At 43.7% G+C, this 22,078-nt stretch overlaps 1 protein-coding gene across 3 annotated transcripts in view; it reads left to right on the forward strand.

The window, feature by feature from the left end:
- LOC126457778 (probable ribonuclease ZC3H12D) overlaps nt 1-21,668 on the forward strand; it is a 605,021-nt gene extending 583,353 nt beyond the window's left edge. For 2 of the 3 annotated variants that reach the window (XM_050094363.1, XM_050094362.1), the window contains exons 2-6: nt 9,348-9,979; nt 16,516-16,655; nt 16,986-17,220; nt 17,676-17,923; nt 19,528-21,666. In XM_050094363.1, coding sequence (XP_049950320.1) covers nt 9,348-9,979; nt 16,516-16,655; nt 16,986-17,220; nt 17,676-17,923; nt 19,528-20,537 — 2,265 coding nt within the window. In that variant the 3' untranslated portion in view covers nt 20,538-21,666. Of the gene's footprint in view, nt 1-9,347; nt 9,980-16,515; nt 16,656-16,985; nt 17,221-17,675; nt 17,924-19,527 lie in introns of all 3 variants that reach the window. The other variant, XM_050094360.1, reaches the window with a different exon arrangement.
- Nucleotides 21,669-22,078: the final 410 nt, after the last annotated feature.

A 22,078-nucleotide genomic window follows, 5' to 3' on the forward strand; every position in this document is an offset into this window, starting at 1 on the left:
CGCGCTCCGTGACCGGACTGTGGCGGGCCGCCGTTTGCGTCACGGGAAGGGCATCCGCGAGGTGCGACGCGAGGAAACCACCGCCTCGCCAGATCCGGCTGTCCGCGGCCGCCACGCTGTTTGTGCCGACTGCTGCCCTCTGAGCTCGCGCCCCTGCTAACGCCGCGGTTTGGCTCTGGAATTTAGCGGCTTACTGTGCGAAGCAGTGCTAACAAGGGAACCTCCCCATTGCACCCCCCTCAGATTTAGTTATAAGGTGGCACAGTGAATAGGCCTTGAAAAACTGAACACAGATCAATCGAGAAAACAGGAAGAAGTTGTGTGGAACTATGAAAAAATAAGAAAAATATACAAACTGAGGAGTCCATGCGCAAATAGGCAACATGAAGGACAATAAGCGCTCAGGAGCGCCGTGGTCCCGTGGTTAGCGTGAGCAGCTGCGAAACGAGAGGTCCTTGGATCAAGTCTTCCTTTAAGTGAAAATTTTAATTTTTTATTTTCAGACAATTATTATCTGTCCGTCCGACCGTCCGATGGGAGGTAACTGCGCCGTAGTATGGGGACGCTACACCTAAACGGAAAAATTTGAAAACGTTAAGAACATGTTTTGACAGAGCTCAGGGAAAACTGTGCGACTGTGAAACTGTTGCATTCATTTGTTGCAGTTTATCTGACAAACTCTTTATGTTTTCATCACTTTTTTGGGAGTGATTATCACATCCACAAGAAAACCTAAATCGGGCAAGGTAGAAGAATCGTTTTACCCATTCCCCAAGTGTACAAGTTAGGTAGGTCGACAACATATTCCTGTCATGTGACGCACATGCCGTCACCAGTGTCGTATAGAATATATCAGATGTGTTTTTCTGTGGAGGAATCGGTTGACCTATGACATTGCGATCAAATGTTTTCGGTTCCCATTAGAGAGGCACGTCCTTTCGTCTACTAATCGCACGGTTTTGCGGTGCGGTCGTAAAACACAGACACTAAACTTATTACAGTATACAGAGACGTCAATGAACGAACGAACAGATCATAACTTTGGGAAAATAAAGAAAGTTAAAGTTAACTCTTCACTCGAGGGAAGGCTTGAACCAAGGACCTCTCGTTCCGCAGCCGCTCACGCTAACCACGAGACCACGGCGCTCCAGAGCTCACGTTATCCTTGTTGTTGCCTATCTCGCGCATGGACTACTCAGTTTGTATATTTTGCTTATTTTTTTCATAGTTCCACACAACTTCTTCCTGTTTTCTCGATTGATTTGTGTTCAGTTTTTCAAGGCATATCCACTATGCCGACTTATAACTAAATCTGAGGGGGGTGCGATGGGGAGGTTCCCTTGTAAGAGAGATCGCCCGGTTGTGCCGTCTGCTGGCCTCTTCTTTACTGCAGGAACTCGGCATCCTGGCGAATCTTCTGGGCTGTTTTGTAGCGTCGAAGGACATTTGCTGAAATATTTACCAAAAAAAGGCAGTGAAAATTGCGAATACTACACAGGCGCTATTTTTCCTGGGGTACCACATAACATAGACTTCAGTTTTTAAAATTTTGGCTGATTTTGAGCATGCTTTCTGACAAGAGTAAGCACAAAAAAAATTACTAGATGCGTACTATCGACATGGCCCGGCTTCGCACGGATAGCACTGAATATCTATGGTCAGACGGCTTGTCTGGCGTGGCGGTAATTTATGCACACAAACATTCCTCGTGAATCAGTCTACCTGTTAGTGAAAAATATATCAAAATCCCTACAGTAGCTTCTGAGATAATCCTTCACGTCCGAACGGAAAAATGTGGCAGGGGACTTCATGGAATATATCGATTTATCTACTGAGACTTTGAGGTGTGGTAGTAATGTGTGCTTTTTATGATCGATATTCAACAGACCGTTGAAACTGGTGAGCAGCGATTTCCAAAGGTGCGAAGCCTTGCGCAAAAAAATTTACGGAAAATATGCTAACTGTGAGGCAGAGACCACTCGCGAGGTGTAGTATAGGAGCCGGCCAGTGTGGCCGAACGTTTCTGGGCGCTATAGTCTGGAACCGCGCGACCGCTACGGTCGCAGGTTCGAATCGTTCCTCGGGCATGGATGTGTGTGATGTCCTTAGGTTAGTTAGGTTTAAGTAGTTCTAAGTTCTAGGGGACTCATGACCTCAGAAGTTAAGTCTCATAGTGCTCAGAGGAATTTGAACGATTTTTGTAGTATAGGTACAGTGTTTACTTGGGTATGGATGTGAAACTGCGTTGTCTCCCCAGGCTTGAGCCTCGCATTCAGAAAATTCGTCGTCTGCTTTTGCGTATAGTTTCACAAAGGGCGTTGTCATCTGTCTTGTCACTGTAATTCTCTTTTGAGAAGCTGCAATTGCCAGTAAAAAAGTTGTCACGTTTGTGCTGTGAAATTCTTTATTATTTGAAATACTCCAATCGAACTGCTTGAGTCTCTGCACTTAGACTGCCTTTTATAACTGTCGTGAGCTCTCTTTGCTGTGGTGTTCCGGCGTGTTTTATAAGTTTAACGTTTATCTTCTGTAGGTGGGACCAGTTCGAACAGACCACTGTAGAAGTGTTTGATGCAGTGTCCATTATCGTCTGGATTCTCCTCACAAACAAAATGCTTTACAGTGTGATCTTCTATGTCCACATGTAAACGCCCAGTTCAAAAACTCACATTAACAGTGACAGCAAAATGTGAAGAAAAATCAGTGTTTTGCGGTTCTGTACGATAATCGATTGGGTAGGTAAAATATATCCAAGCTAAAGCGAAAATTAAAAACTAATCATGTTTCAAATCGAGTACTAGGCGAAAGCACAAGCACACACTTGCTCCACAGAACTTTCATTTTCGTACAACGTCTCTTCGACTTGTTAATGTTTTATTTGGCGAACAGGAAAGTATCTTTCGAAAGAGCGCAGAAAAGGCACGTTACGACTCTACGGGGAGACAAAAAATCGAATAATTTACTCCCGAGGAACTCCTTTTGTTCTTAAAAAGAAAGGGCTTGGTCGAATGCGGTAGTTTTTCTGCGTTAGCTCAGGACCAGAAACAACTCTAAAATCAGTATTTCAGTCTGCAGAATAATGTACGTTGTTGTGAACCTTCTTGATGCATAAACACTATGTGCCAGACCGGGATTTGATGCCTGTTCTTTGCCTTTCAAGGACACTGTTTCTCTTCTGGATTTAAATCCGGTCCGACAGAGTTTCAGCGGACTGTAGTTCCTGCCATTGGCACGCAACCATTCACTCAGGTGCTGGGAGGCAGATGTCGCTTTTGTTGCCTAGGGCTGCTGTAATGGATGGTGGTTCTCCTTTGTGGTTTAGCGAACGGCATTTCCGACTAGGACTTACCTTGCATCGGCTGTGGTGCGGTTCCTTATGGAAATGGTGAATGTGGGGGAGCGGACGATTCCTGGAAGCGAGGCATTACAGCAAAGCAGAGGGTGTGCCCGAGTCAGCTGCTGGGCGTCATCGGTGAAGGCCGCTCGGATTAATGTTGGGGAGGGGGAGGGGAGGCAAGGCGGATGCGAGCCCCGTGGTTGCGCAGGTCACGCTTTGCTGCGGGGAGCCCCCCTCCCCCGCCCCCTTACCTTACGTAATGCGGCTGCCTAACGGTACGACACGCCAGCCGCCCCCTTATCAGGCTCTTGTACTCCCGGACGCTTTCTTATCTGACGCGCCCCAGTCTAAACGGCCGGCGTCTGCCGCAATCATTTTTCTGCGTTCTCCTATCAGCTTCATTCTACCGCAATTATCTCGCACCTCAGTTTTTCATATTTGTATATTGATACATGCTTTTTGATCGCTGCCTCGCTCGCGTACGGAAAAATAGTCGCAACACAAAGGAGGCGTGTTTCTACACTTTAAAGACGATGTCTGTTCAAATTTCGCGCCAGCTATTAGCGCCACTATGAGGATGCAAAATGGCTTGTTTTAAATGCGCGCTCTAACGGTCGTGAACCTTTGCTAACTTTGCGAATGGACATGGTGAGTTGTTAGTGACATGACAAATAGTTACAAAGCGATTACTTAAAGGACAGCTCCAACCTAGACTCCCTGTAGAGTCATTCCCCTGATCCCAGACCACCGCCATTTGCGACTTCAGTGATGTCAAGCGAGAATTCATTGTAGGGCAGGATGGAGGTATGTTGTGTTTTATGATGAAAGATGGCTGGTTGTGCCTCGGTGCCAGTGATGGCAGTGCTTTGGTTTCAAGGAGACCGGTTGACGGACTGCAACCAACCTGTCTGTGTGCCAATCACACAGGACCTACAGCTGGATTTACGATCTGGAGCGCGATTTCAAATTACAACAGCAGCACTCGTGTGGTTATCCCTCGCACCCTGACTGCAAATTTGTACGTCAGTCTGGTGATTCGATATGTCGTCGTTCCATATAACTACTTCGTTCAGGCGACCTCTGGTGTCGGTCAGTTACTTACGCCCATGTTCAGATGGCTACTTTTACATGGTGTATGGCGCCGACGTTAACTGTAGTGAGAAGTGACTGGTGGGGAGCATTTAGATGCTTTATGAGAAATATTATGTTGGTATGTTTCCATATTTGTAAGAGGTTTTTGTAACTAATAGCAGGTTTGTTGGAGGCAGTTCAAAATGGTTCAAATGGCTCTGAGCACTATGGGACTTAACATCTATGGTCATCAGTCCCCTAGAACTTAGAACTACTAAACTAACCTAAGGACATCACACAACACCCAGTCATCACGAGGCAGAGAAAATCCCTGACCCCGCCGGGAATCGAACCCGGACCCCGGGCGTGGGAAGCGAGAACGCTACCGCACGACCACGAGCTGCGGACGTTGGAGGCAGTAAATGACACATGGGGTTACTTAATTTTCATGCCAAGGAAAACTTGACTACCAGGCAATTACCATCGAGACATGGAATGCTAGGGCGACTCATTCTTGAGTATTTTGGAGTGTTTGGCATACCCACCAGGTTGGATTAAAGGACGACATCGAAGCAGTTCAGAGGCGTGCTGCTAGACTCGTTAACGGTAGGTTAACTCAGTATCCAAGTATTACGGAGATGCTTCTTGAACTCAAATAGGAATGGGGGAAGGAAAGCGATGGTCTTTTCGCAAGACACCACTGCGCAAATTTAGAAAACTGCTATTTGAGGCCGATTGCAGAACGATTCTTCTGCCTCCAACGTATATTTAGCGTAAGGACCATGAAGATTAGATGGGAGAAATTACGGGTCGTACAGACACTTTAGACAGTCGTTTTCCACTCGCTCTATTTGCGAGTGGAACGGGACAGGAAATCACTAGTACTGGTGCAGGGTATCATCCGCCATGCACCGTACGGTGGTTTGCGGAGTTCATTGTGTACTCATAGATACTGAAGAGCACAAAAACAAAAGGCTCATCGCTCTAAAATTAAAAAGTTAGCCTACTTTTAATGTACTTAATTTTTTGTTTGTTTGCGTGCGTGTTGGCTTGTATAAGGTCAGCGATAGGAGCCAGCTTTGTACTGTATTTTGTCGACGAACTCCCGGCCATGTACGTCTTCGCAGGAAACGTGCGCTGTTGTGCGAGTATACTCCCGATGACGGGCTGCTCTGCTGTCAGGAAGTTCCGTAGTTCCTAACTTTGCCCTGACCAGGATTCCTTGCTCGTTCTTCAGATGTTCCAGTTTTCAGTGACGTAACTCATTGACCCACACTGAACTTCCGCGTAGTCACTCAAGTACCACAATTGCTAGCGATTTTGGTAGCAACAATATCTAAGAAATCTATCATAATTTGTTTGGATGAGTGTTTGGTAGGTCGCTGTAATGTAACTTCTAAGCAACTGCACTTCAGGGGAACACAACTGAAAACGAAAATTGTGGAAATTGTGCGAAAAATTGAATTTTCAATCTTACGCAATTGGTTTCAGAACTAAAATAGCAGCAAAGTCTTGTAACTTCCACAATCTCGCAGTTTACACGGTTCAATCGCTTCCGCCTATATTTGGGAAAGTCCGACTTCATTTTTTCTTAGTGCGGAGCCTTTCCCATCTAGTCCTGTCTTACTGAATGTCCTGCTTGTAATCGTCTAGAATTCTTTCCCATTCTCGAGGTCCACAGTTTTCAGGCCAGTTTATTGATCACCGAAAGTTAGCTGAAAAAGTATAGAGATTGGTATATAGTGTCCCAGGAGGAAGGTACATATTCAGAAATGTGACAGGAATGATCACTGGAAACAAAAAGTCTCGTAAACATGAACTGTAAAACGCGTTCTTTAAGAGCGAAGAGCACTTGTTCATCTTTGATACAGTGAAACACATTTTTTTCTAGTCAACAAGCTCTTAAGATAAGCATTGAGCTGGCAAACGACACTCGTTTTCGAACGGGCTCGAAATTTTCCGATACGCCGCAGCGTTCGATACACATCAAACGTGTTCGAACACTCACGTGACGTTCGACTCGCGCGGCGCGAATGCTGGGGATACGCCAGAAACTACGAAATAGCCATAACAACAAGCTATCCCTCTGCTTAGAATTTGGCATTTACGTGAAATAGCATTAAATCTGACTGCTACACAAACTACTGTTGTATTTGAATGAATTTGCAGTAAGAGCTGTCCTAAAGTACCGGTTTGTATGAATATGTAAACACTTAAGCTGATTTTTAACTAAAGGTAAGAGGAAAAGACTATAACATTGTCTAACGGAAGTAACTATGCGGCTGAAGCCAGTGCAATATTTTATTTATTACGAGGGGCTAATTTTCGTGTAAATACCACTATAATAGTTGGGAAAAACGTTACAAATCAGTTTGAAAACAAGATGACGAAAGGAAACTGAAACAAGGAAGAAATTAATCGAGAATTAAATGCCTAACAAACGAAACGTGTCGTAGTAAACTGACTGTAATATCGCTATCGCGATAATAAATTATAGCTGCAATACCACTGTTAAAGATAGTTGCCCAGTACCAAGAGAAATTTCGCGTATTAGGCAAGATCGTGATTGCAATCCTTCATTTATTAGTCGCCCTTGTTACTTACGACCTGCATCCTAGAAGATATTTCAGTTCGTGTTTCACATTCACTTTCATTCCTAAAACCCATAGTGCGTTAGATACGCGAAGATAGGTCGTGGAGGTTACTACTGTACCAACACCAGTCACTAGATCGCGGGGCAATCGAAAGATCAAAGAAAACCCGAGACAACTGCGCCGTAAACCTTTCGTACTGTTAGTCATGTTCAACCACAGCCGCAGTACGCATTCTAGAGCCCCTGTTGACTAGATATTTTGTTTTGAATGATCGTTCCTGCCATATCCCTGATATTCTCCCAAGGACACCCACTACGCCAAAATGTAAGGGCTTTAGGAAACTATTATTTATTATTTTATTAAAGGTAGCAACCAGCCGCTATGTTACATATTTTTATTTGAGCTAATACGCATATCGGGCTTTCGCTCATCTTCAGTTAGCGCAATACGTATTTGATTCTTCAGTCAGTACACAGTTCAAACATAGACAGCAAACTGCATGCTGCAGCCCCTTTCTACTCTGCTTTCTGTTATTCCGATTTATGCCCTTACGGATGTGGCACTAACTTTTTTTACTTTTTTGCACAAAAACAGCATAGTATGTGATTTATCATCGACTGATTGCTGTATTTATTAAATTGATATAATCCACAGCCAAGGAGCTCAACAGCCAGTAAAATGGATAAGTTATTGTACATGGTGTCCATAAATGTTTATCATAATAACAAAACAATTTAAATCTTTATTGGATACAGCAAATGAAACATGCATTATACCATTTAAGTTTTGAACCTTGCGTAAACATTAATATACTTAAATATTCTAATCCCTTCACCATGTGGACCCCTGGTAACACGCAAGATACCAAGCCGGTATCCAGTCTCTTTCCATGCAACATGTGTGGTGTGATTGTGTGAGTGGCATTTCTAACGCGTTGTTGCAAAGTGACATTATCAGGAACCGCTGTTTTGTACACGTTTCACATACCCCCAAAGAAAGGAATCTAAGGGGGTAGCGTCAGGTGATGCCGGTGGCCATGGAATTGGGCTGTCCCTGCAAATGTTTGGGGAGGGTTTCATTATGAAAATCTCGGAGTTCTAGAGCCCAATGAGAGCGAGCGCCATCTTGCTGAAAGACGATGGTGTCTTGCATATCCTGGGGAACGGCATAATTCACCATTTGTTGGTGAACATATCCACGTACAATGCTTTCAAGGAAGAAAAATGGGCCATTGACTCGATCACACATTAATCGGCACCACACTTTAACTTTTGGATTGCCTCGGATCTGTTCTCGTACATTAGGATTTTATGATCCCCAGATCCCGCTATTGTGGCGATTAACTGAGCCACGAATATGAAATGTATCCTCACCAGAAAAACGAACACGCTTAAAGTAATTATTGTTCTCATCTAAACGGTTCAGCTTGTCCCTTGCAAATTGCTCACGTTTTGGCGATTATGTGATTGTAATGCCTGAACAATTTGGACCTTACAGTTTAAGGTTTTTGCGAACCACTTTATGCACGATACTCTCTGACACTTGAAGCTCCAGCGAAGCTTGTCCAGTCGGGCCGAGCGGTTCTAGGCGCTTCAGTCCAGTCGCAGGTTCGAATCCTGCTTCGGGCATGGATGTGTGTGATGTCCTTAGGTTGGTTAGATTTAAGTAGTTCTAAGTCTAGGGAACTGATGACCTCAGATGTTAAGTCCCATAGTGCTTAGAGCCATTTGAACGATTGGTCCAGTCAATTTCTGTGGCGACCTCGTGAATGCGGTCTGAACCGCCTGCACAGTCTGCTCCAAAACAGATAGTCTGTTTCTGCTTGTGCGTTTCTGAACCATCCACGTTGTCATTAATTTGACGTTAAGTGCTTTCTTGCCATAGTAGGACAGAAACTTTCGGTGCAGAGTAATCGGTGATTTGGTTTCTGCTAGCCACACAACACACTGAGCTTTCACCTGGGGGGGGGGGGGGAAGTCACTTTTCCGATATAGCTCAGACAGCGAAAGTGTTCAATGAGACACAGCTGTGCAGAAACTTCACGGGTTCCCTAGTAGATCTCTAACAAGAAACAAACGTTATCGTCATAAATATAATAAATACTTAATTTTGAAATGAGGGTAAACATTTATGGACGCTCCATACTTCAGGAAGCTGTTGCTATTTTTGGGGGAGGGGGTTCCATTACTGCCAGTCCCACTCTTGTTCTACGACTCGCGCCTTCCTGCTCATCGGATAGCTTTCCGTACGCAGCATTGCGAAAGCTGTGATGGTGCAGCAGCGATGCAGCTGCAGCACTGACAGGTTTGCCGTGCTAACAGGAGTGCGCTGTCGTGTGTTCGCAGAGCTATGTTGACTCGGTGTGCGGCGTGGCGAGCGGCGAGTCGTGCGACGACTCGAGCTACGACTCCGACTTCGAGGCGGAGGAGGGCCCGGCGGTCGGCGCTCCGCCGCAGGCGCAGCCGGCGTCCGCGGGCGGCGCCGGGCACGGCCAGCACCACGACGTGAGCCGCACCGTCTCCGACACGCTGGGCGCCGAATTCGCCGAATACGTGTCGTGCGAGCAGCCGGCGGCGGCGGCAGCGCAGGCGCAGCACGACCCGGGCTACACGGCGCGCGTCGAGTTCGGCGTCAAGCTGGGCTACTCGGAGCGGCTGGTGCAGGCGGCGCTACTCAAGCTGGGCCCGGCGCCCGCGCAGAACGAGCTGCTGGCCGAGCTGGTGCGCCTGGGCGCGCAGCACCAGCACCAGCAACAGCAGCAGCTGCGCCAGGACCCCGCGCTGGCGCTGGCGCTCGCGACCGAAGACGCCAGCCTCGCGGTCGCCTGTCCGGGGGCGGCGGTGTGCGGCGGCGCGGGGGCGGCAGGCGCCGCAGACCCCGCCGACGACTTGCCGCTGCCGGCCATCACCGCCCCCGCCGCGCAGCCGCAGGTGCCGCTGCGACCCATCGTCATCGACGGCAGCAACGTCGCTATGAGGTACACATCCCACTGCTTTCTCTCGATAGTGTCTCACTAGTATGCCTCGCCGTGGGCACGGCGAGTTAGGCCTCTGCCATGGCTGCATACAGCGGGTGCAAAAATTACAAAAAAAGTTATATGAGAATTAACCGGAAGAGGTGCCTTAGTTCTTCTACTCCCCTCTTGTATTATCCGCCTCATGCTCATTTTGAGCAATGGAGATCCTGTTGTTACTTCATTGGGGTATCATCATCATCATCATCATCATCATCATCATCAGGCTTTTCTTCCAGCGGGCCGGTTCAAAAGTGGTTCAAATGGCTCTGAGCACTATGCGACTTAATTTCTGAGGTCATCAGTCGCCTAGAACTCAGAACTAATTAAACCTAACTAACCTAAGGACAGCACACACATCCATTCCCGAGGCAGGATTCGAACCTGCGACCGTAGCGGTCGCTCGGCTCCAGACTATAGCGCCCAGAACCGCACGGCCACTCCGGCCGGCCCAGCGGGCCGGTTAGGAACGTTGTGAACGATATGTCTCCATTGATTTCTGTCCTGGTATAGCTTTTCTCTGTCCACTGCATCCCACATTACTCCTTTTCCCTTGAGGCCTTCATTAACGCCGGCCGGAAAGGCCGAGCGGTTCTAGGCTCTACAGTCTGGAACCGCGCGACCACTACGGTCGCAGGTTCGAATCCTGCCTTGGGCATGGATGTGTGTGATGTTCTTAGGTTAGTTAGGTTTAAGTAGTTCTAAGTCTAGGGGACTGATGACCTCAGAAGTTAAGTCCCATGGCGCTCAGAGCCATTTGAGCCTTTATTAACCTGGTCTGTCCATCTCTTTCAATGCTGCCCTACGTGCTTTTTCCCCGTACCCCTGTCTCCAGATAATGACATGGAGTCGGGTGCATTCGTTTCAATCAATCTTACAGCGCTCATTCTTCCCACCGTGGTCGAACTCACTTGCAGGTCGGTTCTTAAATATTCGTCGCCCCCCTCCCCCCCCCCCCCCCTCTCTCTCTCTCTCTCTCTCTCTGAGCTGACTTAGGAAACTTGCTTTCATCATACGCCTGTATCTGACACTCTTATTTATGACAAGGGTCTGCAGAGTATACTTCATGATTGGCAAGAGACAGGTTTTATATATTACTTTACGAATGAGTTGATGTGTTAAATATTTCTCGTTACACACGGAAACGAGAAAAAGTTTCGGAAAGGTTTCAAATTATGCGTAAAGTTTGTTACAAATCGCTAAGTGCTCTCTTTCTCAGATACTGGATGAATTTAGTGTGGCTATTGACGAGCCGTGAGTTACTCTATTTCAAGGCATATACACAGTATGTAACTGCAATACTTGTCTCACTGTGTTAAAGCTTAACGTTAGATTCTACCTCTTAACGAGTAGATTATGACAGCATTTAAATCTTAAAGTTCGATCAATAATTGTAGGAAATATTTCAAATGAAATTTTTGTTGCCTCTGTTGGCAATCTGCAACTGGGACAGTATTCCATGAACCACGAATAGGGTTGACCATTGCATTGCTTAAGCATGTGGTGTCGTAAGACCACTGAAAGTTGGCCTTCCTTATGCATTACGTATTTTGTTGTTCTAGCGAGAATGAAACTCTGGCGCGCATAAAAACAAAGCTTTGATTCTTTCCGAATCACTGTACTAAACTTTTAAGCCATGTAGTTATTGTATCAAATCTTCGACATTTGGTTTTGCTGTGGTTCTTTCCTATTAAACATACTAAACATGTTATAGAATTTATTAACTCTCCCAACTACAGAAAGTTACCTTTACAGGGGGGCGGGGGAACGTAGCTTCGGCAGTTCTGTCGGTGGCGCAAGACCACCCCAATACGGCTGTGGTCTGCATCAGCTCTGCAAGTTGCAGTGAATCGATTTTACACCACCACGTTTCGTCGTCGGTACTGATGGGCAGAGGGATATTGAGATTAATCTATACCTTTGTGATGGTGTGAACAGTTTCGCCAGCATCTCATTTATCTCTTGACATCTCGGAGGAGATCCTGCGCACTTGGCACATTATTGTCTGTGTTACTGTACAAGGAAATTCAGCTCAAAGGTAATCATTCATCATCGTTCCTCGAGAAATAACTTGCCCCCCCCCCCCCCCCCTCTCCTTCGCTTAGTACAAATTCAGCGACAAACATATGTTGCCTTTTCCATTTCTTCGAAAGTTTCTGCAGTGATTTGAAACAAAATTTGTCACACGCTGCAATGATATTCTTTTTTTACGTTTGCATCTATACCTTGCAAGTTACCGTATGGTGTGTGGCGGAGAGTACTTTGCTAATCACCGTGTTTCTCCCTCCCCGCCGCCCCTCCACCTTACCCTATACAAGTTGCGGATGCTGCGCGGGAGGAACGATCGTTGGGAAGCCACTGCGAGAGCTCGAATGTCTTTAATTTTATCTTCATGATCTTTTCCGCGGTATGTACGTTGCCTGAGGAAGCTAGATTTTGGTTGATTCTTGGGCTCTTGTAGCGTGTCACTGTAGTTCGAAAAGAATCTTCGTAACGCTTTCGCGCTTAATAAAGAAACATGGGCGTTCCTTTACATATTTACTATTTCATAGATCAATCCTATTTCGTAAGGGTTTTAGACAGACGAACAGTGCTCTAGTATTGATCGAACGAGGGTTTTCTAAACCACCACCTCCGTGGATGGACTACACTTCCTGAGGATCCTCCAGTTGAATCTGTTTGGCATCTGCTTTTTCTGTAGTCACTTTTATGTGGTCCCTGTAGTAACAGTTATTTTTGCAGACTAACAGTGCACCGGTGATTCCATTAAGAGCTATCTATTAAATGAAAGAGGAGTCAATACCGTTGAAATGTGGAAGTAATTCAGATGGCTTTAAATACCTTTTGTGAATTGCCACATTGGTCATAAAGTCGAGGCATGGCAGTTCGAATGAGCAGCCAGTGGTGGTTGTCACGAGGTGACGTGAACTTGGAAAACTCACTCAGTTGTCTCCTGGAAATTCCAATGAGTACTGCTGTGACAGTATTTGATTGCATCTTCCGTAAGTCTGTCAGCGATCTCTAATGTTCAAAATTAAAACTCGAATGCTAATTTCGAACTGTGACGGCACCTCAATCTAATATTTGTATTTGAATCCTTCGCAGTACCAGGATGAGACAGAGCAACGTTTTGGGATTCCAGCGCAGGCGGAATTCTTTCAGGAGAACTTCTAAAGCAAGATTGGTTTCGTAAGAAGTAACGTTCTGATATTTGCTAGAATCCCTCCCAGAAAGATTATGCTCTGGTACACAACGGGTAATGGAGTCAATTGCAGTATTGCAGGGTGCAGCTATTTGGAACATCAGTACATCGACGCAAACTGATTTATCATTGTTGTGAACAGTGCGGAGTCACAGAAGCTATTGTCTACAGCAACAGCGACCCCACTTCGTAGCTATAACGGCACCCTTAGCACTACTTGCAGATATTTTTAAATCCTATAAACTGTTTCGTCAGATGCAATTACAAAATCTTTATAAAACCGTTACAAATATTGGCACTTCCTTCACCAGGCTGCTATGTCGCACTCTCAATATATAGGCTCTTAAATGAAACGTACACATAAGTGGATCATTGGAAAAATGACTGACTGAATGGTCTGAACAAGGTAATCCAGTGCTTGAAACACTGCACCTCACGGGTAGTATCAACCTACAGTCAGCTGAAGCGGATTTGAGAGTTGTTGGTGGCGATCAGTCATGTTTTCAAACGCCTCCTCTGTGACGTACGGAATTACTAATTGTGCTTTGAGCTCCTGCAGAGTCCAGTTGGAGATGTTTGAGTTAATCTCTGGGCTGCCCCATAATGTTCCTATTTGTACAATGCTCTCGTTCCGGCAGCGCGCTTGTGTAGTATTGACAGTGTGGTTTTAAAAATGCCTGAGGCGCTTACACGAGCTTCTAGACATGTCCAAGTCGTCATAATTTATAATTTCTCCGAAGATGTGTGTGTGTATTCGGTAGGTACCATATGTGAGACTTGGGGCTGTGTCAGCAACTTTTGTTGTATTACTTCGCATAAAAACTAAATAAATGTGACCTTGAGTGTGTACGCTGGTATTATTACAGAAATTTCACAGCTGTGACCGCGAGGTTTTACACTCGACAACGGTTAAAAGACCCGTTCGACATTCCACATACAAATAATTTACTAAAATTAAACTTCCACTTCTTGAAAGAGCCCCCATGAAAAATGAATGATCCTAGGACAATGAAACTTTGTGAAAACATTTGTAAAGACGTGTGGAAGAAAAAAAAAAACGCATTTCAGTTTCCGGAAAAGAGGGATAACATTCGTTAGTTGCGTACTATGTTTACGTTCCAGGTTACAAACTTCTCTCTGTGTGACGATCATTTGCATGCACGACAACCTGGAGTCGCGCTAGAGGTACATTTCACAATTTTGCGCAGCACTTTCCTTACGGTGGGCCATGGAGTGTTCAGACATGTTCAGCTGTCGTCACAGCTCGTGCACTGCTTCAAGATCGCACATTGCGTCCAGAATTCTCAGCTATGGCAACAGCAACTTCTTCAACAATCTGTGGCGCAATTCTTCCAGGAGATTTCCCAAATCTCCAGTTAGTTTGAACTTCCGAACCATGTTCACCAACCTAGGTGCGGAACTAGCCTCTCCGTAATCCTTTAAGCATCGATACTCTCGAAGAGTAGTAGTACTACAGCTGATTTGATGAAACAGCTTGATGCGCGAGGCCCTGCTCACCTTGTCCACACTCGTGTTGACTGACTGCAGTTGTAATGCATACTGATGCTTGCGTTTCAACTCTACTTCGCCGTACCAGTAGAAGTGTCGACACTAACAATAGCAACAACGCAAATCCTGCGCAGTCTGAACGTCATTGCTATTTAGTTGGGTACCCATACGGCAAATAGTTTTCACTCAGCTCTGTCTCAAGTAGTGAAAGTTTGATTATAGCCACCCTACATGCTTTGCTTTAAGCGAGATAGGGAAATCAGACAAATGCCCGGATGGTTTCTTTGCGAGGGGCACGACCGATTTCCTTCCCTCATCCGAGCTTGTGCTCCGTCTCGTAACGATCTCGTTGTCGACTGGACTTTAATCATTCTTTCTTCTTCTTCTACGGCGAGGTTTTACACAGTAATCCAACCATCAAGACAACGACAAAAATTAAGATTTCGACGTTGTTTGGGCAGATGGTATAGGGAGAGGCGGCAAGCTTCGTTTCCCACAAAAAGGATCGAAAATCGAAACGATCATGCACGACGCTGAATGAGTTGAAGACTGTCTCCGCTCTTTATCCGGTCGCCCTATTTACTCACGCAGCATTTCCTATGTCTTATCATTGATTTTACAGCATACTAGTGAGGTCCGTCCCATGAAGTTTGAACCTCGTCACGCAAGTCCAGCAAATTTGGCAGCATCGGTTGAATGTTAATGCTTCATGAGCATGTCGCATATTGTGACCATTTGTTGAGCTGTGAAGGGATAACGTAGCAAAAAAAAAGACAAGTTTCAGTATTTCATTAGGAAGTGGATGGGCACTGTCGTGTAGGGAAGAGAATGTGATAGTAGGCCATCATTTACATTTCCGCGTCCCAGTGATACACATCACAGAGCATTTACCATTATTAGTAGTTGCAGGCCCCACGACATTACTAGGATTTAGGGAGGAAACATTTTGTTGCTTAAAGTGGTCACCATCTAACAAGAAAATAGTTAAATATTTGTGTTTACCCATACATATTTCGACACAGTTGGTATCTAGTCGAGTGCCTCATAGATTACGTTTAGTGTTTCCTGTAGCAGTCTCTCAATTTCGGCCACAAATATAGAATAAATGCAGCATATTATGGTCCTTTTAGACCTGTTCTGAGACATTTTGTGTGTGTGTGTGTGTGTGTGTGTATGTGTGTGTGTGTGTGTGTGTGTGTGTGTTATTAGCAGGGCTGGTCCGAGAACATTTATCCAGACTCCCCCCCCCCCCCCCCCCCCCAAGCCCTAAGACCGTTTTGACACTGCCACCTGTACTAGATTCATTAGGCTTTGCTCATTGATATCTAGAATAATTTGTTATTACTATGTATTCATGGTTTGCGTATGATCCCCCAACTTCTCATGTCCCAGATTGTAATCAGCATAATGACATTGCTTCTCAAGTACAGCGCTAGTGTGCATAAGCATGTATTTTGAACTGCATGCTTGTTGTGACACAATTCATTTTTGTTTGTTTTCTGATGCTTTTTTTATTTGAAAAAATCGTTGTTATATTGCTTTGGGCATTACATCAATGGGGAAGCAGCTTCAAGTATGGAAATGTGACAACCACGGAATTTATAAATCATTATTAAAATTTGTTTGCCCCCATGAGGTATGAATAGAACCAGTAAAACAGTTTCAAAAGCTGCAGAAATAACCAGTGGCATAGCTCATCTCTTTCTGTGTGCTTTTTTATGTTATCAGATTTCTTAAAATTGTGTGTTGCATGAAGTTCAGTTTGTAAAAATGTTATTTTTGTTTTTAGCCATGGTAACAAGGAAGTATTTTCTTGCCGAGGAATAAAGATTTGTGTGGACTGGTTCAGAGCAAGAGGGCACAAAGATATAACAGTATTCGTTCCAAAATGGCGTAAAGAAGCAGCACGCCCAGATAATCCAGTTACAGGTGAGAGTATTTGAGGTGCAATGTTTACACTATTGTTATTACTATGAGTTGTAGAAATGTTAGAAACTATAGGATTTTGAAAATGTCATAGTTTAAAACATTTTCATGATGCTTATTACTTGCTTATGTAAAGAAGTATACCATTATAATACATAACTGAAGCTTAGTATTACTTCTTGTTCAAAGGGAACTGGAATCAAAAGATTTTAACTCATTGATAATGTTTCTAGAACCACCAGTTAAGTAGTAGTATTGAACTGGAACCCAATATTTCTCCTCCATGTGTAATGTGTGAACAAAAGCTGATTCTTCAAATGGGTTTATTTTCAGATCAAGAAATCCTCACGGAGCTAGAGAGAGATCGTTGCCTCGTTTTCACACCTTCGAGATTGGTTGGAGGCAAACGATTGATATGCTATGACGATCGTTACATCTTGAAGTTGGCATCTGCAGTTGATGGAATTGTTGTTTCTAATGATAATTACAGAGATCTGGTACAAGAGAGCCCAGAGTACCGAAAAGTTGTTGCAGAGCGAATTCTCATGTATTCTTTTGTGAACGACAGGTATGTAAAGAGATGTTTCAGTTAATAACAAATATATTTGCATCCAAGTACTGTGTAATATAAGTTTCACAAATGGATTGTTACTTTCCATAAAGTTTCTTACCCAAGTTAACTCTAGAAATAAAAGCCATGTTCAGTTATATATGTTTAGTTCACACTATGCAACAAGGTGAAATTTGGAATGTACGATGATCCATATCAAGTACATTATTCCTATTGTGAAAGTTCCATGGAGAACATTACTTTGAATTTGATTTACCTTGAAGTAATACCACATAAGCCTTGAAATTGCACAGCACTGTAAAGTGATTGACCACAATCTTAACTTCAACAAATCCCTTCAAACTCATTGCTCCACAGTCTTATATACTGACACTTTCACAAATAATCCTTTGATTTTTCTATGTCTTTCGAAACTTTATGCAACTGGGTACTGTATCATAATTTCTTTGCAGATTCATGCCACCTGATGACCCACTGGGACGTTCTGGTCCAACATTGGATGCTTTTCTTCGTATGCAGCAACGTGGTGACCCTCCTCCACCATGTCCATATGGTAAAAAGTGCACTTATGGTAACAAGTGCAAATTCCATCACCCAGAGCGTGGCCCACTTCCACATAAATCGGTCACCGAGCGACTTGTTGAAAATGCTCAGCGGCAGTTGCAGGCACGGGGAATGGAGAGTCGTGACTGCAGTCCTGGTGGGTTGAAGGGAGAAGAAATCTCTCTTTTTCTTTCTGAATAAGATAAAGCTGTAACACTGTGCAGTGAAAGGAACCAGATTACTTGTTTATGGATTATGTAATTTCCTTGAAGTTTGAGGTGAGTCCTCAAATATGGTGCATAAAAATGATGGGTGATAGGAACTGGCTTGTTCATGTAAAAGTAAATGGTTTCATAGGTGTGGGAATTCTTAGTTACTTACTGCTGATGTTATATGTTATTACACACATGTAGTGAGATGATATATATATATATATATATAATCTAAAAAGAAAGATGATGAAACTTACCAAACAAAAGCGCTGGCAGGTCGATAGACACACAAACAAACACAAACATACACACAAAATTCTGGCTTTCGCAACCAATGGTTGCCTCGTCAGGAAAGAGGGAAGGAGAAGGAAAGACAAAAGGATATGGGTTTTAAGGGAGAGGGTAAGGAGTCATTCCAGTCCCGGGAGCGGAAAGACTTACCTTAGGGGGAAAAAAGGACAGGTATACACTCGCGCACACACACACATATCCATCCACACATACACAGACACAAGCAGACGAAAAAAATGTCTGCTTGTGTCTGTGTATGTGTGGATGGATATGTGTGTGTGTGCGAGTGTATACCTGTCCTTTTTTCCCCCTAAGGTAAGTCTTTCCGCTCCCGGGATTGGAATGACTCCTTACCCTCTCCCTTAAAACCCATATCCTTTTGTCTTTCCTTCTCCTTCCCTCTTTCCTGACGAGGCAACCATTGGTTGCGAAAGCCAGAATTTTGTGTGTATGTTTGTGTTTGTTTGTGTGTCTATCGACCTGCCAGCGCTTTTGTTTGGTAAGTTTCATCATCTTTCTTTTTAGATATATTTTTCCCACGTGGAATGTTTCCCTCTATTATATATATATATATATATATATATATATATATATATATATATATACACACACACACACACACACACACACACACACACACACACACACACCGGATGGTAGCTTTAATTGCCTGTCTCATAATTCAGAAGCAAAGTGTTTATAGACCAACATTGATACATGCTTTTCTTGTTGCCTTTAAAAGGGGAATATAATTACTAAATGTTACCTACTTTTTTTAATGCACCATGTATAATTTAAACATCAAGGAAATCAATCATTAAGCCTATTGACAGTAATTATCAATGATTGTTATAAATCATGCAATTTTTACTCAAGTTACAGACAAATTTTATTACCTAGCACAAGTACAGTCAGACTTTAGTTTTAGATACACAACTGCATGGCATCTAAAATTTGTATCTCCGTATTCCTTATTATGGAGGTCAGGAATAGCACAAAAATGGTATAGTACTTGTTGGTCTAAAGTCCCACAATATACACAAGTAGCCTTAGTTTTTGTGTCCTCTCTCCTGTCCAATCTTCGTATTTGACAGGTAATCCACTACTGTTGTTCGTCATAGACAAGATAGATAAGAAACAACAAGAAAAATAATCACTAAGATCTGACAATACAACAGAAACAACATTATTTCAGCAGTAGTCATAGACAGTTAAAAAACAAAGTAAGCTGAATAATTATTATTCTCTTTTTTTTCAGGCACACAACTCAAAGGTAAATCTGTGAGCCTTCCTTTGCCAGAGCATTCTGATGCTTTGGCAACACAGCCTCGAAAGATTCCTCTGGCACGAACTAAATCTACTGCTCCAACGCCTATTGTTCCTGTCTCTCTCACAGAGCAGTCAACAAAATCAGGTAATGGATGCACCGTTCCAAAAAGTCGCAGTGTGGAAAATGTCGCAGCACAACAGCATCAGACTCCTGAAGTTGGGTATGCCACATACCAACAAATGTCTGGACCTCCACCTACTCCCTATGGCACATGGGGCAACACGTGGAGCACTCATGGACAGCAGTTCCCTGCACCGCCACAGAGGTTGGCACCTGAGCCTGCAGAGAGCCCCCCTCCTGCACAGGAAGCTGTAGGATCAGGTGTCAATCTTCACCGGAAGCTCCAGAGGCAGTTGACGCTGAACCCTGCATACGATGCAAGACTTTTCCAACTGCGAGGACATGCTTACGGAAGTGGCAGTAGTGGACCTTCGTCACAAGCACCACAACAGCATCGACCATTGGCAGCACGCCACAGTGCGGGTGGTGGAGTGCAGCCACAGTCGTCACAGTCACCCTCGCCATCCTGGCACCAGAGTGTGACACGCATTGCATCTGCGCCAGACACTTGCCGCCACTGGAACACGCCCGTTCCACCCCCTTCGGGTCCGGGGCCCCAACACGTGCATCGCCACAGTTCGACTTCTGATCCTCAGCTGAATTTGAGTGATGCCCCTCTGCCTGTACCCTCAAATCTACCTGTGTGGCTCCCACCTGCACCAGTGCCATCTGTCGTTTGGCCACCTCCACAACACATGCCACCACCACACCAGCAGTTCTCTTCCTCCGGTACGGAGGATGCCAGGCGCCGGTTACATTACCATCTGGCATCAATATTCCCTGAGGAACAGGTCCAGAAAGCTATGCAGTTGTATCCAGATGAAACAAATCCACAAAAGATATGTGCTGCAATACTGTCTATGTTTCCAAAACCGTAGAAGTTTGGAGGTCATTTCATTCATTCGTTCATTCCCTGTGAGATGTTTTAAGTGTTAGATTCAGTATATGTGTACTGGATTGACAGTTTTATTGGCTAACTACTGCTGTTCAGATTAAATCACAAGTTTCATGCATGAACTCCAAGGCAGAATTTTGAACATTCTGTGACTGCAGGCGAGACTAAGTACTGCTTTTTTAAAGATGAAAGATGTCACTGTACATTAGTACTTTTGCCATACATTCAGTCCATTATTGCTTCAACAATATTTTAAAAGTCTGGTTTTAATAATTAATGTGTGTTTTGACACTTACTTTGGTAAAAATTGATAATGCATTACAGACAAATTGGTGGCTAGTGACCTAGGTGGATGTAGTGCAAATACATTAGCAGTAATACGAGAACTGTCGTATTGAAACACAAAAGCATTATGTCAACTAGTGCAACACCTAGCTGATGAATAGTGCAGTGAAATTAATTTTCAGTGACAACTGAATTTTTATTTTAATTAAGTTATTGAAATGACTACAGTTACGTGTGTTTTAAACCCGAGGTGGAATTGGAGAAGCGAATAACTGTAAACAGTCACCAACAGTGTCGCTGAAGATCATTGTTGGGTGGATCTTGTGTAACTAACATTAATAGCAAGTATTTAACATGATTTGATATGTAGAGAACATGATTTGGAAAGTAGCGCTTTGTCCTAGGTCATTTGCTAGCTTTTTGTCTCTGAGAGAACAAGCTGAAGCAGTTTAGTTGTGACACAACTGTGAAATCCGAGGAAGGAGCATATGGTTATACTGACAGATTGTCAGAACATTTGGAGACAAAACATCTTTTTCAAATTTACTTTGTACTACTATCTGTTTTGCTGTATCATAAGAATCATTAATGTTTTACATCTGAAGTGGAAAATGGTTTGATCCATGTGAAAGACATAGTTTCTTCTTTTTGTCTTTGTAGTAAATGTAAACTGTGTATTCCTTCAGTTAAAGAAGGGATTATTTTGATGCAAAATACTCACTTTTGTGAAATAATGAGATATATTGTTGTATCTTATTCCTGACCTTGTTATTTAAGGTCTGTTAACAAGTTCTTTTTTTAAGAAAAGAAATAAAACATAATAATAGTGTGAAAGGCATTGTTGTCTGAATTCAATCATTCCCACAATAGTATCATCTTTACCAATATTGGCATATTAATTGTCTTACATTTAATGTAAATAGTGGCTGACTCATTCATTAGCTTGTTGTTTAATCTCTTAATACACATTATTGCTGGGTATGCATCCACACTACCATTTATTGTAATTAAAAATTAAAATCTGGTGACTCAGTTGTAATCTGTTAGATCTTTAAAAGAGTCACAAGTGATGACTGGTGCTTCTCTCCAGTCACTTCATTTTAATTGGCTGAGATTTGACTAGTATATTTTTAATTAAAAGATTGACTATGTAAAATTATAAACTTTTACATTCTTAATTATTAAAAGCATTAATGTTGAAAATCATCACAGTTCAAAAGGTAGGGGACGGCATGATAT

Source organism: Schistocerca serialis, chromosome 2 (assembly GCF_023864345.2).
Source record: "Schistocerca serialis cubense isolate TAMUIC-IGC-003099 chromosome 2, iqSchSeri2.2, whole genome shotgun sequence".
Lineage (NCBI taxonomy): Eukaryota > Metazoa > Arthropoda > Insecta > Orthoptera > Acrididae > Schistocerca > Schistocerca serialis.